The following is an 18,582-nucleotide window of genomic DNA, read 5'->3' as shown; positions in this document are numbered from 1 at the left end:
ACTCTCCATTCAACATGGTTCTCAAAGTAGAGGAGGAGGCAAACTTACTCGAAGGAGACAGTACAATAGAATTCAGAGGAGAGGTCAAAGATGGAATAATTATTTATATAGAATGTTCTGGATGGTTTGAAAAGTAAAATCCAAACATCTCTATCGAAAGTAGAAATACTTTGCATTTATTAAAAATGTGTAGAACCTTTATTTTATTTCCTTGTAATATCATTCTTAATAAATACTATCTTCTAGAACAAAACACTAAACAGTAAACACAACTGCAAAATGTTTGTACGTTCCTCTATTAGTAGGGTTCAGCAATTTTAAATTCAATCAAAATACACACATATCTAAGTATTTATTTACTATGAATTTTATACCTCTTAAATCGTTATATTCCATTATAAACTACTTTAATCTAAATAAATAAACACTAGGTAGCATGAATTTTCAATTTTATTAGAGCACAACAAACTCAAACATTCAATTTACCATAATTCAATCTTAAACTTTTAAAACATTATCTTACTCTACACAATTACTTTCATTTTTTTTCCCTAGTAATATCTTTAATTTTACTTGTACTAGAATTTCAATTGCAACATTGTGAGTTGTTGCATCCTTGTCTCCTTTATTCTTAAAACAATTATTTGTTTCTATTTGTTAAAAAAAAAAAAAAAAAACTTGGTTGGTAACACTTTGTTTTTAAAAACCAATATTGAGATTTAAGATATCAAGATTTATTTTTTAAAAACTGAAGGAAAATGTCCACTACCTTACCTTATTTCTCCGCGTTGAAACCTAAACATGCAGCACACACATATATTGTTCACACACATAATTAAGCAATTTAATTAGCCTCTTAAGATACAACTTATATTAGTAATTAGATTGATTGGTTGATTGATTTCAATGTCTCAACTATAACCTCCACCATTATTTATATACATATATTTACAAATTATTAAAACTCATTGAATTTATAGAAAGGCATCTATATTTGTGTTCTATTTTATGATTTTAATTAAACTATGCCATGGATTCAATTATACATCAAAATCAAACTGAAAATAGAAGAATAATACCTGAAAATATAAATATATTAGAAGGAATCTCTTTGGCTGTTTCAAACTGAAATGAATAGCCAACCTTATGATTTTGACATAAGTCTTTCTTATTATTTTTATTTTTTATTTTTAAAACCACAGAAATGTTATTTATTTAATTTTTATATGCAAATAATGGGCAATTAGTTTTTTTTTAAAATTATTTTAAATAAAAAAAATGTATGAGCCACGAGAAAATATAGGGGCGTGATTTTTGGTTGACACGCCGCATAATTTATGACCAGAAAACCCAAAATGAGAAGGAAAGGATAGTTTACGTTAGAGAACAAAAGAAGGGTATTATCGTCAAAGTTAAGAAACAATACGGCAAATGGTTCAGTCACGGTCTTGATGAATTATATGGTTCCCATCTCTAAAAGCAATCAACCATTCTCTCTCTTTCTTTTCTTTTGATCTTCATTTTACCATTTCAGCTCACAAACTTCTTTTTCTTTTCTTTTTTCCTTCATTGTAATACCAAATCTGTGCTGAATTGGAGTTCATGTTTGATCTTTCACGGTGGTTTCAGTTGGGGACTACGTGGCTTCTTCAATCTTCAACTCAATTTCGCTTCTAATTCAGTCCCTCACCCTCCGGATTTTGTTTTTCCGATCTTATTTCTACTTCCCAGTTGGGTTTTTAGTTCTTGTGGACAATGGCGAAGCGTGGATATAAACTACGTATCCTTTCTAATCTGTACTACTATGATATATTTATATTTTCTTTTGCTTGGAGGTTCGGCTATAATTAGCTTTTAGTTTGGTGATTCTTCAATCATTTTTACCCTTTTTCCTTCCTTTCCGCGGAAATTTTGGGATCAAATTTCTTATGAATCTAAGGATAAACTGACTTTGGGACAGAATTGATAGCATTAGGGATTTGGATGCTCATTTTGGATGTTGGGTATGTGTCAGAGGAGGGAGGAGAATGAGGGAGGAGGGCTAGACTTGTAATTTACGATTTTTTCATGATTTGGGTGCGCAAAAAATTATGTTTTTTTTTTTCTTTTTTGTATTAATTTGGTATTTTTAGTGGTAATTAATGCCTTTTGCTTCTGGATGATGTTTTAATTTTTAATTTTCCTTTTTAGTTCTTTAGTTTCTGGGAGATGATTGGGCGCTTGTGCTGTATATGTGATTTATATTTTAAGAATGTAGTCCTAAGGAGTTCAAATCAACTCCTACTGAGTACAATATGCAATGTCATGAGAGAGACTACAACTATATGAAGTATTTTCTTGACCTATTTGAAACTAGAGGAATTTGCGGCACACTCAGGAAATGTCAACTGTCTAAGTATTGGGAAGAAAGCTTGCCGACTGTTCATAACTGGTGGAGATGATTATAAAGTCAACCTTTGGGCAATTGGAAAACCTAATTCTTTGATGGTTGGTTGAATGCCTCCTCTTCCATATTTTTGTACTCAATCAGATAGTTAGATTTTTATGGTTCTATGTCATAAATTCATAAGTTTCCTATTTTTAAAATTTACTTATGAACTTATTTGATGGTTGAATAAAAGAGTTGTATATTTGATGGGTGTCATTCTAATGGCCAATCTTCAGATACTTCTTTTTTTCTTCACTATGTCTTTTTTTGAAAACTTTCTTGTACATTAGTGGTTAAATTGTGCATTTACAGAATGTCATTGGAGAAAAATGATGGGGACCTTTGAGATCTGCTGGCTGATTTTTTTTTTCTGGACCATTTTTGGGCACTTGTGCCCATGGTTGTGGTTTCTTTAGTAATAAATTTGGGGTTTTTCTTGGTCCTGTGCAGAGTCTTTGTGGTCATACTAATCCAGTTGAATCAGTAGCTTTTGATTCAGCAGAAGTTTTGGTGCTCGCCGGAGCTTCATCTGGTGCAATAAAGTTGTGGGATCTTGAAGAGGCTAAAAGTAAGTTTATTCAACTAATTTCTTACCTTGACTGATGTATACGTCTTATCTGATATTTATAGTAAAATTACCAATGATATAGAATTATGCTTACTTTACTTTGATAAACTGTTAAAGAAGTGATGTGGTTTCGGCACATAGTCACGTAACTTAGAAAACACAGAGTTCATGATGGCTTTAGATTGTTCGTTTACAATACCTTCAGATTTCTTCCTTCAATTGTATATGAAAGCATAAAATTGCTTTCATTTGTCAATAACCTCTGATCTTTTGCTATGTTCTTGAAGTGTAGTGGTTCGCACTCTATCTGGTCATAGATCAAACTGCACGGCAGTTGAATTTCATCCATTTGGCGAGTTCTTTGCATCAGGTTCTAGAGACACAAATCTTAAAATCTGGGATATTAGAAAGAAAGGTTGCATTCACACATACAAGGGGCACACACAAGGCATTAGTACTATCAAGTTCACACCAGATGGTCGTTGGGTAGTCTCTGGTGGTTTTGATAGTGCTGTGAAGGTAATAATGAGTCACTCTATAGATGGTGTAACTTTATATCATCATTATAATAAAATCGTATCTAAAGTTTCTGTTATTGAATAGGTATGGGATTTAACTGCTGGAAAGTTGATGCATGATTTCAAGTTCCATGAAGGACCTATTCGATCCATTGATTTTCATCCACTTGAGTTTCTCCTTGCGACAGGTGATTGAAAGAAAAAGAAAGACTAAACAATTGAATGCTTAAGTAGGAATTTTATTGGATACAAAGAGAGCAATTAGTTTATCATGCTGCCTGTCAAAGTAGTTAAATTGCATCTCTCCAGCTTCTCTTCCCACCCCATAGCATTAAATAAAGGGAAATATGCAAATCTCCAACATCAATGCCTCTTGTTGCACTGTTGTATTGATAAAATGGGATACTGCCATATTTATTTTATGTATTCTAATATTACCCGTTCATTGTTTCTCTCTCACGCTCTCTCTCTGAGTAAAAAGTGTACTATATGATAAATATTTTCAGGGTCAGCAGACAAAACTGTGAAATTCTGGGATTTGGAAACCTTTGAATTGATTGGATCTACAAGACCCGAGGTATATCCATTCTGTTAGAAAAGATATGTTGCCTTTCCATTGTAATAGATGTTCATTTTCTCGTGTTTATTTCATTATCATATCTTTTATACAGGCTGCTGGAGTACGTGCAATCACCTTCCATCCAGATGGGAGGACCCTGTTTTCTGGTCTGGATGAAAGTCTGAAGGTAAGCAGTGTTACTATCTCATAACTATGTGATCCAGAATAATGGGTTATTACCTACAATCATTTATTGAGACATTCATTTCATATCTCTTTTCTTTGATATTGTAGGTATATTCGTGGGAGCCTGTTATTTGTCATGATTCTGTTGACATGGGATGGTCAACACTTGGTGACCTTTGCATTCATGCTGGGAAACTCTTGAGTTGCTCATCTTATCGAAATTCTGTTGGAGTTTGGGTAGCTGATGTAGCGGTATGCTGACTTGTATCTTTTCAAAAGATTGTTCACACACACAGACATATATTGTGTACTTTCATGTTACTATTATGCACATTATCTTTCGAGTACATTAAAAAGAAATAAAAATTGTTTTCAATTTCAACTTTCAGCTTATTGAGCCATATGGAGCTAGTTCAGTATCTGGGCAAAAGGAGCCAAAAGAACAGAATCTCGGTTCTGCCTTCAAGAACAGTCTAGCTTCGAAAAGCACTGGAAGTGATTTGGTGACTTCAAATCTGCAATCTCTGTCTCCTGATTATGAAACAAAGGAGATAAAGAATATATACATAGACAGTAAGTCCTCGTTTTCTGCTCTGCAGAGAGAGCTTGTGTTAATTTTTTTATGATTGGTTCCCAAGTCTACCCTATTTTAGGCATTAGCCGTGCAAACATTTTTTGCAATAAATTTCTAACTGCAACCATGAGTCTGCAATATGTTTCTTTGCTAGAAAATAGAGAGAACCGTGAAAACAATAAGTTTTCTAAGGGAAAAAGACCTGGATAACAATTCCATTTATCCCCTTACGAATGGATTCCTAACAACACTACCAAGTAGGTCTCTATCCCTTAGGCGATGAAGCTGGCTCCCTCTTCATGCAATGCAGATATATTATCACTAGTACCAAACTAATTATTCGCACTTTAGCAGTTGTTGGATCGCATCTCTGCTCTCCCTCCTTTTTATTTATTTAGAATAACTGCCCAACATAAGAAATTGTCTTAAAGCATTACCCGATGTGTTTGATGTGGATTTCCCAGTTTTACACAAATGAAAAGGAAAAGTGTATTTAAAGAACAATACTTAGAGATGTTATGCAACCCTTAGATAGGAGATCAGTGGTTCATTTTGTTCAATACATATGTCTAAATTTGTGATAAAGGCGACTCTTGGTAAGATTTTCCTTGACAGTCTATGAATTGACACCCTTCTGATTGATCAGTTATGTGCTCTTAAATTTTATGCAACTGATGCTCCCCTCTGATTGATCAGTTATATAATGTCATGATTGGTTTTTGGTATTTAAAATATCAGCGAGCATAAATTAATGATTTTATGTCACATATAGCTCATTTTATGCATGCTTGCCTGCATTCAGACATTGTTTAAATCTATCTTTCTCCTTTTTTTTTGGGTAAAGCAACTGGTGGAAAACCTGTTTCACCACAGAAGGCAGAATCTTTAAGCTCCCCCAAAATTGTTTTTGCATTGGATTCGAAGGAGATTAGCTACAATGCAAGCAAAAAGCAAAATCTTGCATCGCGAGTAGAAGTGAAATCTAGTGAATTATCAAAAGATAAACCCCCAGTTATACCTTGTGATAGCCCTGAGGTTAAAGACCCACCAAGCTCTGTGAGGGAATCTATCACATTTTCGAAGACAAGGCGTGGAATGTTACTCAGGCCGGCTCATATAAGAAAGCCATCCAATAGTAAAATAGACCTTGAAAAACTCTCTGTGTCAGTTGATTCAAGTAGAAAAACTGATCTTGAGAGACTACCAGTTGTAGATTCTGTAAATGTCTGTAATACCACCAATGACTTGAATAAAGCTCCAGTACAAAACTTGAAAACAAGTGTTGTGTCAGAAGTAATACATGTAGATCCTTGTGGAACAAATTCTGATCTCATTAGTATTGAGAAGTTCGAAAAAATCCCCTCTGTATCAGCTGAGACAACTTCAGAACAAGAAACCTGTAAGATGTTCTTACCTTTTGTGGGTGCACTATTATTATTATATACATATTTTATTAAATAGTTTTGCTTATGTTAATATTATTTTCCTCAAATTTGCAGGCAACAAATCAGTTGAGAATAGCGAAGGGGCAAACTCTGTTAAATTTGTAAATGGAGGTTTGTCCTCCTTGTCCATTTAGCTACTTTCTACTGACAGGAAATGTTGAGTAAATGTGTGGGAATTCTATGGTCTAATATCCTATTTTTGCAGTTGCAGTTGTTCCTGGAAGGACACGGACTCTTGTTGAGAGGTTTGAAAGGAGAGAAAAAACGAATGATGTACAGACAACAATTTCACCATCTAATGTCCTTGAACCAGAGAAAACGAGAGAACAAACTAATAGCTTAGAAGTACAAGTGGTTACACCTCAGATCCTTGAAACTGAGAAGACACATGAACAAACTAATGACTTTAGAGTACATGAAGTGACTATGCCTTCTCATGTCTCTGAAACAGAGACGAGATGTGAACGGACTAGTAACTATGAAGTACAGGCAGTGGCTATTCCTTCCCATGTCTCTGAACCTGAAAAGGCAAGAGAACAAACTAACAACTATGAAGTACGAGCAATGGTTATTCCTCGTACCCCTGAAACTAAGAGGATGGGTATTAACTATGAAGCAAAACCAAGAAGTAACCATGAAGCAAAACCAAGAAGTAACTATGAAGCAAAACCAAGAAGTAACTATGAAGCAAAAACAAGAAATAACTATGAAGCAAAATCAACTCTTATATCTTCTCATGTCCCTGAAACAGATAAAACCGACAATTTACAGGTATGGTTACACTGAGATTTTGATTAGCCACACAATTATGTGGTGATATCATTTTTAAAGACTTCATTTGGGCATCTGTTCTGCAAGAGTTATATTGTCAAGATCTTTTTTTCACTGTTTAATTTATGAACTTGATGAATCTCATGAATTTTATTAGAATTTAAGGTTACATTTGAAGTGCAATCCAATTGAGAAATTTTTGTGCTTTTGCTAGAAAAGTGTTTCTAAGCAATAGTCAGGGAATGACCAGTGTCAAAGAATGTTGACGAATGCAAATCAGATGAAGACATATAATTACATTGTTAGGTTTGTTCAAACCAAGTCATTTTGTGTTCTATGCCTATTGACAGAAAGGAGAACCTCAAATTTCTGGAAGAGATTCTACCTCTGCAAATGACAGGGATGTCATTGAAGATTTGATGCAATCTCATGATGTATTCTTAAGTACCCTCCGATCCCGCTTGACAAAATTGCAGGTAATCTTCTTTTGACAGCAGTAGCTTTGTAAATGAGCCACTTGCCTTAAGCTTCACATGTCAGGGGGTTTTCCCCTTGGAAAAAGAAAAGAAAAGAAAATAAATATTGTGTGCCACCCGAAAAAATTGCAGACTTATCGACGTGCTTGGTTAGACTTTAGAGAACAACTTTGTTATGTGGCTTTTATCAGTCAATTTGTGATGATTTGGATAACTTCAATTGAAACAAATGTTTGGCTTTGTTTTGGAACATTAACTTCTCTTGGAGGTTGCGGTCATATTTATTAATATAATTAGATTATTCTTAGGAGATATTATTCTTAGGAGATATTATTCTGGAGATATTATTTGATATTATTTCTTTAAGTGTATTTCTCTATGGTTATATATAGGCTTGTATCTCTATTAAGTAATTAATGAAATATAGATTGATTCCATAAAATCAACAATATTAATGAGTGTCCTGCAGGTGGTACGACACTTTTGGGAGCGGAACGACATGAAAGGCGCCATTAATGCCATGACAAAGCTTCCGGATCATTCGGTGTGTACCTTTTGAATTAGTTTATTCATGTTAAGTTCCTTAAATTCCTCAAGCAAATGTATCTTCTCTGTTTCCAAATGGGGCTTTCTAAGAGTCTGGTCCTGATACAGGTGCAAGCAGATGTGATCAGCGTTCTCGTTGACAAGATGGATGTCTTGACTCTAGATTTATTCTCATGCTTACTTCCTGTACTTGTGGGTTTATTGGATAGCAAGATAGAAAGGTAATTGTCTTAGGTGTAAAGTACTAAAATATTTATTGTCTTGTGATTCAAAGATTTTAACCAAACTGAGAACCAGAGCCTTCCTATCTTTTTCTAGCTTCTTCCCCATCTTGATGAAAATTTCTGGAATATCAATGACATGATGCACGTTGAAAATATCGCTAATTTTCAACAGTTAAATTTTTTTTTTTTTTTTTTGTGACATTTTGCTAAGATGTAAGAACTTATGGACTACGTTTTATATGGTATGCTAGGCATGCCAGTTTGTCAATGGAGATTCTAGTGAAGCTTGTAGCAGTTTTTGGTCATGTTATAAGCTCAGCAGTATCAGCACCTCCAGTAGTCGGTGTTGACCTTCATGCGGAACAGAGGTGAATTTTCATCTTGTTTTCACTTCCTTTATAATATATGTAAATCAGACTAAATATAATGTTATCCGCTTGCATTGCAACTCAACTCAAACACAGGGTACAATGCTGCAAGCAATGCTTTACCCAACTGCAGAAGGTTCAAAAAATTATTCCATCATTTGTAAGGTATAATCATTTTCTTGTTGGACTCTGCCAATCGACATATCAACTTGAATCCCAAGCTCCGGATGGGACACTATCGCTCCATGTTTCATTTTTTTTTCCCATCCTTGCAGGAGAGGTGGTTCACTAGCTAGAAGTGCTCAGGAATTGAATCTAGTTCTTCAACAATGTTAAGTTTGGTTCACCGTGCCAAACTTCTGGCAAAGAACAAATAAGTAGGTAGGCTGACACCCCTAATAGAAAGAACGGGCAGATGCAACATCTTTTAAAGTTGAAGCCATAGTCATCCCACAAATTAGCCGGATGCTTGCTTCCAGTTCTGGTTTCGTCGGTTGTAAAGGGGAATCCAGCAGGGTAATCGACAGAAAAAAAACTTAGAAGACGACAGGGAAATTGGCATGTTGGAATGTTTAGATGGAACGTTGGAAGCCGGCCCTCCTCACTTTGATTCTTCATGTTCCGGGTATTGTCTGTATCTTTTGATTAACAATGTGTAATTATGTGCCAATTCATACCATACATGTAATGCGTGGAGACATTCAATGCAAATATATGAGTTAGAGTGAAATCCGTTTGTTCTATTTGTGTGTAAGTAAAAAGTTTCCTTTACATGTTAATTTTAAGAAATAGAAATAACCACTATTATGGTTGTAGCATTAGCAGGGGGAACAAAGGCAATGATTCTTCATATTCTTGGGGCATTTTCTTCACAGATTTGAGAACTGAGACTATTCAGTATGTATAACTTGTATTTGAATTGTATAGAGGTAGAGTTTCACTTTATATCATTGTACCTCTCTCTCATGGAATATGAATTTTGTATTTCATCTCTAAATTTCGAAATGTTGTACTTTTAGTTTTGAGTTTGGTTTTATGTATTTATTTCATTGGTGAGATTTGAGTTTTATTTCCTTTTTCAAACTTATATTTTTAACTCCAATTAAACATTATTTCTACATAAAACTTTCTTAGTAAAAGTTTAAGGTAAACAATCTGATCAAAATAAAACTCAATTCAAATATATCAATATTTATAAGTTTTTTTATGATCTAGATCATAAATTTCATATTATAACAGGCACTATACTTTTATCAATGTTGATAGACAGTAATAAAAATTTATTAGTATATTTTGTAAATATTTTAGGCTATTTTACTATATTTGAAAATATTTTTATAAAAAGATAAAAAATATTCTACACAAAAAATCTACCATTCTAAAAAAATTAAATGTAATTAATTTTGTCTAGTGATTTTGTTCCGAATATAAAAAGTAATGCATATATGTATTCTGTCACATAATCAAAATTTTGATTTAATTTTGAAAAATGTTTAAATGTGTTTGATAATGTACATATTTCTAATTCATTAAATTAATGATTACTTAACTACTAAGATTTAGTTGATAATGTGTTATTGTTAATTCATTTATGAACCTAATTTATATTCTAAAAGTTGGTTAAATTGCAAATTTAGTCGTAAGAGTTTAGTCTCTATAATTTGATAAAACCTTTTATATATATATATATAAAGTTCTTATGGTTTGAAAATTTTTCATATATAGTTCCAACGAATGAGTTATTTCTATGATTTTATTGAACAAATAAGCTAAATTCTAATCATAAACGATAGACACTAAACATAATTTTTAAATATAAAACTAAAATATTTAAAATGTAAAATGGGGATGGTAAAAAGTGAGAAAGCATTACCAAAGGGAAATAATTTGTTTTTTTGTTAAGGTTATATTTCGTAAACATTTTTAATTTAGTTTTTAGAATTTGTGTATAGAATCCAAAAACAGTTTTAAAATCCATAATAATATTTATAGGTAGTTATAAAAATATATCAATCTCAACAATCTACGAAAGATTATAATAGAAGAAATAAAAAATATTTAAATAAACTTAAGAAAATCCATTTTATTTGCAGTAGATTTTTAAAATATTTAAAAGATTTAGGAAGCCAATTAGGAATGGAAAGAGAGGGAGAGGAGGCCCAAACCTGCCAGGGTCCCTCGTTTGATCGAGAGAAGATCTATTTATGTTTCTTAGGTTCAAAAAAATTAAAAAAAAAAACCTATTTAAACAGAATTTAACTCTATCTATCTCTCTCTTTTCCAAAAACAATTTTCTATTTGTTCTTTTGTATTTTGTTTGTCTTTTGCCCTTCTTCGACCCCTTCTATTAAAAGCAATGAGAAACCCCAATTCTCGCCCTCAACAATAATACCCAAAAAAATTCCATTACGCACAATTCACTTCACACATAACCTTTTTTATTTTTTATTTTTTATTTTTTAAAAAGATAGAAACAAAGCAATGAACCCTCCAACGTACCCCCACCCATTCCCATCCAAAACAGCCAATTCCTCCGCCGGAAAACCATAACCTCAGACATTTTCCCTTTTTATTTGAAGCCGAGTTAGGGTTCTGGGTCATTAATATGGGAGCGGAAGCATTGAAGATGATGTGGGATACGTGGCAAGAGCTTTTATTAGGTGGCGCCATACTCCGCCACGGTACCGCCGACTGGAACCTCGTCGCCACCGAGCTCCGGTCCAGGATTGCTCGTCCGTACGCCTGCACCCCCGAGGTAAAAGCAATCTTTTATTCTCATTTTACCTTTTTTTTCAAACCAAAAACAGAGAGAATTATTCTCCAGTTTTTCTTCCTTTTTTGTTTCCTTATATTTTGCCTTAATTATTTCTCATCTTTTTTAGAAAATAAAAAATAAAAAGAAAAAGGATTTTTTAACTTTCTTCATTTCTAAAAAAAAAAATGAAAACACAATCCATTTACACTTTGTATTTTCTAAAATTAAATCATTGACTTCAAAAAAACAATAGTCAATTTCGGGGTAATTTACTTCACAATTATATCGTAATTTCTCCATAAAACTCATTTAAGATTATTAAAAATTAAGTTGACCCAAAAAAGTGTCCATAAATTTTGAAATAATTATTGAAATTTAAAATATGTTTTACCATTTAGGATGAAATTTGAAAATTTGCCCATCACATTGTTTTTTAATTTCTGGGTTCTAATTTTAGTTTTGAAAAAAATTGATATGGTTAGCCACTCCCCCCTATCCCGCCATAGGCAGTTTCACGCCAAACCCTTAATATAAAGAATGTCGTTTTTACCCACTGGGTCCACTCCAATACATCATAAAATAACGATACTTTTAAATTAAATAAAATAAGGTGCCCTTTTTCTATTAATTTTAATATTTGTTTTTTTTTTTTTTACAAAAATTAAAAATTGATTATTATTTTTTTAGTGGCAAAAGAACAAAAATATTAATTATAGAAAAGGAATTTTGGTTGGTGAAGATATGTGATATTTACATATACATCGTCTATCTTGACTCCATCCATTACCAAGTTTATTGACCTTTTCTATTCAACCATACGTCGCTGCTGCTTCTTATTATTAATATCATTTCCTCTAAACTTTGACATACATTATAGGTTGTTCTATTTGTGAATTCAAATCTCTTTTTTCTTTTCAATCATGCCCCCACCATTAATATCTATTTAATATAATCCAATATATATTAATTTACCTCTCTTCATTTTCTCTTATATCATTCTAAATTCTAAACTAATAATTTTTTCCATTAACAGTCTAATTCGTTCAAAGAATCAATTTAGATTCTTTATTAAGGTTACATTTGAAAGTTGTCTATGTTGGATTGATAATAAAAGTTTAAAGGTTTTCGAAGGAAATCTTAATGGATTAATGAATAAACAATTTTTGAAGGAAATGAAAACAAAACGCTCATCAATTGTATACTTACTGAAAGTTTAGAATTTATTAGTTCCAGATTTAAATTGATTCAACCTCACATTTCAGTGTATTATTGGTTTCAATGGCAGAAGTGCAATAGAAACATGTTATAAGATTTTAAAATGGGCTGTCAGTTTTATTTTAAAATTAGTAATGAATTTAATGGTATGTTTACATTTGCAGGTTTGTAAGGCGAAATATGAAGACTTGAAGAAGCGTTTTGTTGGATGCAAGTAAATCTCTGTCAGATTAACTTTATGGTTTATCTTTTCTTAACAAGCCCAAGTTAAATTCTAAAATAATTGAAACTTGATTAAATTTTACTTTATGGGATTTTGAAATATTAATTCTTTGTTAACAGAGCTTGGTATGAGGAGCTTCGACGAAAAAGAATGATGGAACTAAGACAGGCTCTAGAGCATTCTGAAGACTCAATAGGGTCAGTAAATTGTTATGTATATTATGCATTATGTTTGATTCATACATAAGCACCGGAATAATCTAAACCAGTTGGTTCAAATACTAGTTCTTGACTTGGTTCATTTTGGACCTTACGTTTTTATTGGGTTTATTTTGATTTCTATACTTTCAAAATGTTCGTTTTGGTATTTTTCAAAATGTTCATTTTGGTATTTGTATGGAAGAACCAAAGTAGTCTTTAAACAGATCATTTTCTAAAATTACAAACATTAAAATTAATATTTTGAAAATGCAAGGATCAAAATGAAACAAAAATTAAGATTAAAAGTGTAAGAACAAAAGTAGTGCTTAAAGGTACGAAAACTTATACGACGAGATCCAATGTTTAGATTTGGATTGAGAGGTTTAATTGTAAGAACTATGCAATTAGATTTACAAGACATTACAAGTATCCATGATGAAGGTTAAGTTTCATAAACTGCTGGAGAACTTATTGAATCCAAGGCTGTATCTGCAGCATTACTTTAGCTTTAATAGATTTCAGGTCATTGGAATCAAAGCTTGAAGCTCTTAAGTCAAGGAGTGGATCAGACAAGTCTCTTGTCAATGGCTCTACCAGATCAGAATCTTGGGGAGCTGTTCAGAAGCCAACGAATGAGCTATCTGCCAGTAGCTTCACGCAGGAAAACAGGACGACATGCAGTTCGATCGAGTGCCAGCCAGCTCCATTGTCGACCAAAGAGACTGAGATTAAACCAGAACCCTTGCAGTCTCTGGAACGAGGAAAAGCCTCGAGAATTGGGAAGTTGGGAGAGGTATTGTATGAAAACCAAGGAGGAATAATTAGGAAGAGATCAAGAGGGAAAAGAAAGAGGAAGGATTGTAATAGGGAAGTTAAGGAAGGAAGTAGTGGGGAAAATAACTTGTCTGAATCAGCTAACCCTTCAACTGTTTCACAGTCTAAAGAAAACTCATGTTGCAACTCGTTTGAGGCACGTGAACCTTCGGATGCAAATGAAGCTAGCAGAAGCTCAGCCATGGATGGTGTTGATGTTTTAATGGCTGCTTTTAACACTGTTGCAGAGGACAAAAGTGCCTCCCTATTTCGTCGTCGCCTTGATAGTCAGGTACAATACAATAAAGATACTCTTCCTTTTCTTGAATTGTATTCTCTCAATTTGGTTGCATCTTGTTATTGAGTAAACCATTTCAGAATGTAAGAAAGAACAAATATTTTGTTTTGACTCAACAAGTTGATTGCTTATGACCATATGAATATGTAACAGAGGAGAAGTAGATATAAGAAACTAATCAGGCAACATTTGGATATTGAAACAATAAGATCAAGAGTTGCAAGTCATAACATTACGACAAAAATGGAGTTGTACAGAGATCTGTTGTTGCTTGCTAACAACGCACTCGTCTTCTACTCACGGAATTCCCGTGAGCATCAGTCTGCAGTGTTGCTCAGAAGACTCATTTCAAGTACATTTGAGAAGCAAATGAAGAGCTCTAGCAATATGGTAGCTCATAACACCCCCAACAAGAGAACACAAACCTGTGATCTGATAGCAAAACCGCGTCGTTCGCAGCCAGCTAAACGTAATGAATCCCAAAGAGAAGCCAATCCAGGAGATGTTAAAACTCCAAAGGGAAATAGAAGAAGAAAAAATAATAGCTCTAATCCTCCTTCCTCGTTGGGGTTGGCAAAGAAAGAAACTTCGACTTCTATGCTAAAGAAAGCCCCTGGTGGGACGAGAAAGGCTGTCGGTGGGACATCGAAAAGTGAACGATCTGCAACTGGCATCAGGGGAAGGAAAAGAGGGAAAACGAAGTAAATGGTAAAAAGTTCAAAACTATTTCTTGATAGATTCTCAGGCTAGAACTTGTATGTTGTAAACCAGGTAGACTGAGGCTTTAAGGATGTTTTTGGCTCTAGAAAAATTGGAAAGATAATGGGAATTGGAATACTCCTGTCTTAATCTTTGATGGGATTGATTTTTGTATTTGTTTCATATATAATTTGTTCTCATAGAATGTTAATTCCCATGAAAAATCAGAAGAATATTGTCAGTTGTTAGGTAATGATATGATCAGAAATTTATTCATAACTATGCTTATGAACATTGAACATCTTTTGATGCCTTTTCAATGGCTGTACTTAGAAAAGAAAGAAAAAACTATGGTAGAGGTGATAAAATGTTGTAAGCAGACAACCCATATCATTGATGCAATAAAGTTTCAATTGGGCTCTAAACTACTTTACAACCCATATTATTGAGATGATTATGACATTACGTTGACATGTGAACCTATCATCTGCCCAGTTTTTAATAAATAACTTTTTAAGTTGGAGATTATTTAATTGTTTAAAATATATATCTGTGATGAAATCTCACTCCTCCAGCAATTTGTTGACCGCCAGAAAAGAACTTACATGAACTCATGAGAGTATATATATATGTTCATCCATTCTATATGAAATTTGAAAAGGAGTTCAAAATAGTCCCACGTCAAAGTAAAAAGGAGTTCAAAATAGTCCCACGTCTACTTTGATTGTTTGTTGACCTCCAAAAAAAAAAAAACATAGATACTGATACGAACATGATGTCAAATTCTTTTCTAAAAATTTAGGATCACGGGAAAGGACACTGTCTGTTAAAATATAAACTTGAATAATTGTCAATCCTTTATGCATAATGAAATCAAAACAACGAGCTTGAAAATTTACACGATTAAGTAACCAAGTTCGATATAATTCAATCTCAAACGTTTTGAATTTTTTTTTTAAATAACGATCAGCTGAAAATATTTATAAATATATTAGTGATAGAATACAATAAGCTACTCTTTATATGTATAGGTAGAAAAATAAAATTTTACTATATTTATAAATATATTTTTTTATCATTTTATTATAAACTTCTAAAGTTATTGTTATTATTTATCTTATATTATTATATAATTATGTGTGGTTGCTTTTTAAAATTTTAAAGTAATCTATTATTTATTAATTTAGTGCACCATATATCTAATACCTAAAAGTAATGATAACGGATAACAACTTTAAGAATAATAATAACCTATATAACAACATTTTGAAAAAAATATTATTATATATATTACTAATTTGAATCTAATAATTGTATTTACAACTATCCTACACGGCTATACTCCATGCATGACGAACTTACAAAACAAGCAATCATAAGCAATCATTTTAATTGACCACTCGACGCTAACCGAATATAGCAAATATAATAATTAAATTTAAAATATTAATAATGGAATGCAAACAAAAAAATGGAAAGATAACATAATCTGTGAAAGTTGGATTGACAATAAAAGTCAATTTGAAAAAAAAAGAATTGCGAAGAAATTCAAAACATTTGTGTTCTACACTTTACTTTCCTCATCTGACATTTTCTATATTTTACCAAATTCTTTTTTTAAAAGAAAAAACTAATTAACGTCATCTGGTGTAATCACGTGCAAAATAACAATCTTAACAATTAAAAATAAACGGGTACGATTTCCTCCATGATTCCCATACGTGGCACACACGGGTGCACACTGCACCTTACCCCATAAATACCCACGTGATGCGCATACGAGGTAACGCTCTACCATTAATATTACCTCCAATTTATATGCTAATCATCATTCTGATTAAACAAAATTATAATGACATCTTAGCTTCCTATAAATTTAATTTAACTTATCTGTTGTTACCTTTCTTTTGAAAACTTAGTGTTATATATTTGTTATTAAAGGATAATTATTGAAGGGTGTTAATGTGTGACAGAGAAAGTAATGGAAAAAAGAAAAAAAGAAAGACAAAGACACATGAAAGTCATCATGACGGCGGTGCTATAAAGTATAAACAATACATAAGGTGGCTTTTAAGTGATATTAATTGTTATAATGATACCCAGTACTACTGTTGTCTATGTTGAACTAATAAACAATCATATAATTAATTCTAGATTTTGCGATATACGGGGGTGTATTTCTGTATTTATAAATAAATGTGTGACGGTGCTATAGCCTCTGATGTCACGGTAATCTAAATAATTAAAATAAGGTAAGGTAAGGTAAGATATAATAATGTTTTAATCATGAAAATGATATCCATTGCTACTTTTGAATTTATCGTTCTTCATAGCCGCAGCTGAAAAAGTAAGGATTCGAGGATGCGAAATCTAAAGTAAAAGAGCCCACCTGTTGTTTTATGATTGGTTTCTAAAGTTTTTTTACTTTTTATTTATTCCATGAGAAATCTTTTTTTTTTTTGTTTTTCTTTCTTTCTTTTGTGATTTTTCCATATTCTGGTTCTTTAGATCCATTTAAATTTTTTCAAGAAGATATTCTTTGTTTTACTGCTTAAGATGATTGAAAATTATACGTACACTAATTTCAATTAAGTATTATTTTTTTCCCTTTGTTTCTTTATAATTTTCTGGATTAGTATTAAGTTTAAACTTATTATGGATTTATCTGCTATTTTATATTTACTATTATATTGTTTGACTAGTTAAGTAAAAGATAACTTGCTAATTAACTCTCTAATGGGAAGATAAAACCTTTGTCTTTAGTCTATGCGATAAAGAGTTATTTTCTGTTAATTAAGATTTCTAATTAAGCTCTAAGAGAATAACAAGACTCTTATTTAGTACTTCTTTTCATTTACTCAATAAATCTAATAAAATTATTCTAAAGAAAGTTCAAGTGAGAAACTCAATATTAATCAAAGTGTATTATTCTAACTTTGGTCCATTTAGTTCAAGAATCTTGACTTTTATTATTTTATACAACCTTAGTTTAAGAGTTACTTTTGAAAAATTGACAAAAGTAACACTTTTGATTTCCGATTTCAAAAGTAGCACATTTTTTAACAAAACTTTTTTTCAGTCAATTTCATATGAAAGTGATTTCGAGATTTCCCTAAAATCCTAAAAAATTTCAAATTTATCAATTGGATTTTTATGCACATATAGGTAGATGCTATAGTGATAGAAATTCTACCGTTTTTTAAATCTCTCAAGATCTTAACTATTTTTTAAGATAAAAAATTAAATAAGATTTTAGCATATTAAAAAAAGGGTAGAATCTCGCTTTCAAATGTCTATGCATCGATAAATTAGAAAATTTTAACATTTTAGAGAAATTTGAGTATAATTTTATCAATAAAGTTTTAAAAAAATGTACTATTTGTTAAAATAAAAATATAAATGTGACTTTTGTCAACTTCTCAACACTCTTTTGAATCATTAAAAATAATTTTAACGTTTGTTATCTGTTTAAAAATAATCATTATACTAATTTAATCATTTTATAAAGGTTTTAAAATAGAGAATTTTGAATTATAAACAAAACCACATCATACAACGAGTCGAAACTATAATTAAGATATAAACAAAAGCACATCATACAATATGCCACTATCACACTCAATCTAAGTTCCCAATTCCAATCCTAAATTCCAAAGAACAAAGATATTTAAATAACAACACATTTATTTAAAAGAATAGACACATTTTAAAAACTA

General features: G+C 31.9%; 2 protein-coding genes across 5 annotated transcripts; both read left to right on the top strand.

Annotated features, from left to right (window-relative positions):
- Positions 1 to 1,470: 1,470 nt before the first annotated feature.
- On the top strand, positions 1,471 to 9,660 carry LOC101218078 (katanin p80 WD40 repeat-containing subunit B1 homolog). 3 transcript variants are annotated; one of them, XM_011654747.2, is made up of 18 exons: positions 1,471 to 1,780; positions 2,357 to 2,487; positions 2,879 to 2,996; positions 3,289 to 3,515; positions 3,600 to 3,702; positions 4,021 to 4,091; positions 4,186 to 4,260; positions 4,368 to 4,511; positions 4,649 to 4,832; positions 5,678 to 6,232; positions 6,333 to 6,389; positions 6,490 to 7,049; positions 7,400 to 7,525; positions 7,995 to 8,069; positions 8,180 to 8,292; positions 8,547 to 8,663; positions 8,760 to 8,828; positions 8,939 to 9,660. In XM_011654747.2, exons 1-18 carry the CDS (start codon positions 1,756 to 1,758, stop codon positions 8,997 to 8,999), a joined length of 2,811 nt encoding a protein of 936 aa, XP_011653049.2. In that variant the 5' UTR covers positions 1,471 to 1,755; the 3' UTR covers positions 9,000 to 9,660. The 3 variants fall into 3 exon arrangements, with proteins under 3 accessions (XP_011653049.2, XP_011653046.2, XP_031744255.1); XM_011654744.2 differs by having other exon boundaries at positions 1,472 to 1,780; positions 6,484 to 7,049; XM_031888395.1 differs by lacking the exons at positions 1,471 to 1,780; positions 2,357 to 2,487 and having other exon boundaries at positions 3,284 to 3,515; positions 6,484 to 7,049.
- Positions 9,661 to 10,889: 1,229 nt separating this feature from the next.
- Positions 10,890 to 15,148, top strand: LOC101217843. 2 transcript variants are annotated; one of them, XM_031880631.1, is made up of 5 exons: positions 10,890 to 11,418; positions 12,798 to 12,847; positions 12,976 to 13,053; positions 13,579 to 14,161; positions 14,489 to 15,148. In XM_031880631.1, the coding sequence occupies exons 1-5, from the start codon at positions 11,269 to 11,271 to the stop codon at positions 14,870 to 14,872; spliced, it is 1,245 nt and encodes a 414-aa protein (XP_031736491.1). In that variant the 5' UTR covers positions 10,890 to 11,268; the 3' UTR covers positions 14,873 to 15,148. The 2 variants fall into 2 exon arrangements, with proteins under 2 accessions (XP_031736491.1, XP_004146636.1); XM_004146588.3 differs by having other exon boundaries at positions 10,894 to 11,418; positions 14,321 to 15,148.
- The last annotated feature ends 3,434 nt before the right edge of the window (positions 15,149 to 18,582 follow it).

The sequence above is a fragment of the Cucumis sativus genome, chromosome 1 (assembly GCF_000004075.3).
Source record: "Cucumis sativus cultivar 9930 chromosome 1, Cucumber_9930_V3, whole genome shotgun sequence".
Lineage (NCBI taxonomy): Eukaryota > Viridiplantae > Streptophyta > Magnoliopsida > Cucurbitales > Cucurbitaceae > Cucumis > Cucumis sativus.
Note: the sequence above shows the minus strand (reverse complement) of the source record. Positions and strands in the feature narration are given on the sequence as shown.

What these genes read in the sequence shown, in the direction of transcription:
- LOC101217843 (XM_004146588.3), top strand. Translation starts at nt 11,269, where the DNA reads ATGGGAGCGGAAGCATTGAAGATGATGTGGGATACGTGGCAAGAGCTT. An exon ending in AAGCGTTTTGTTGGATGCAA is followed by an intron (nt 12,848 to 12,975) that starts GTAAATCTCTGT and finishes CTTTGTTAACAG; the next exon opens with AGCTTGGTATGAGGAGCTTC. An exon ending in CATTCTGAAGACTCAATAGG is followed by an intron (nt 13,054 to 13,578) that starts GTCAGTAAATTG and finishes AATAGATTTCAG; the next exon opens with GTCATTGGAATCAAAGCTTG.
- LOC101218078 (XM_011654744.2), top strand. Translation starts at nt 1,756, where the DNA reads ATGGCGAAGCGTGGATATAAACTAC. An exon ending in TTTGGGTAGCTGATGTAGCG is followed by an intron (nt 4,512 to 4,648) that starts GTATGCTGACTT and finishes TTCAACTTTCAG; the next exon opens with CTTATTGAGCCATATGGAGC. An exon ending in CCCGCTTGACAAAATTGCAG is followed by an intron (nt 7,526 to 7,994) that starts GTAATCTTCTTT and finishes AGTGTCCTGCAG; the next exon opens with GTGGTACGACACTTTTGGGA.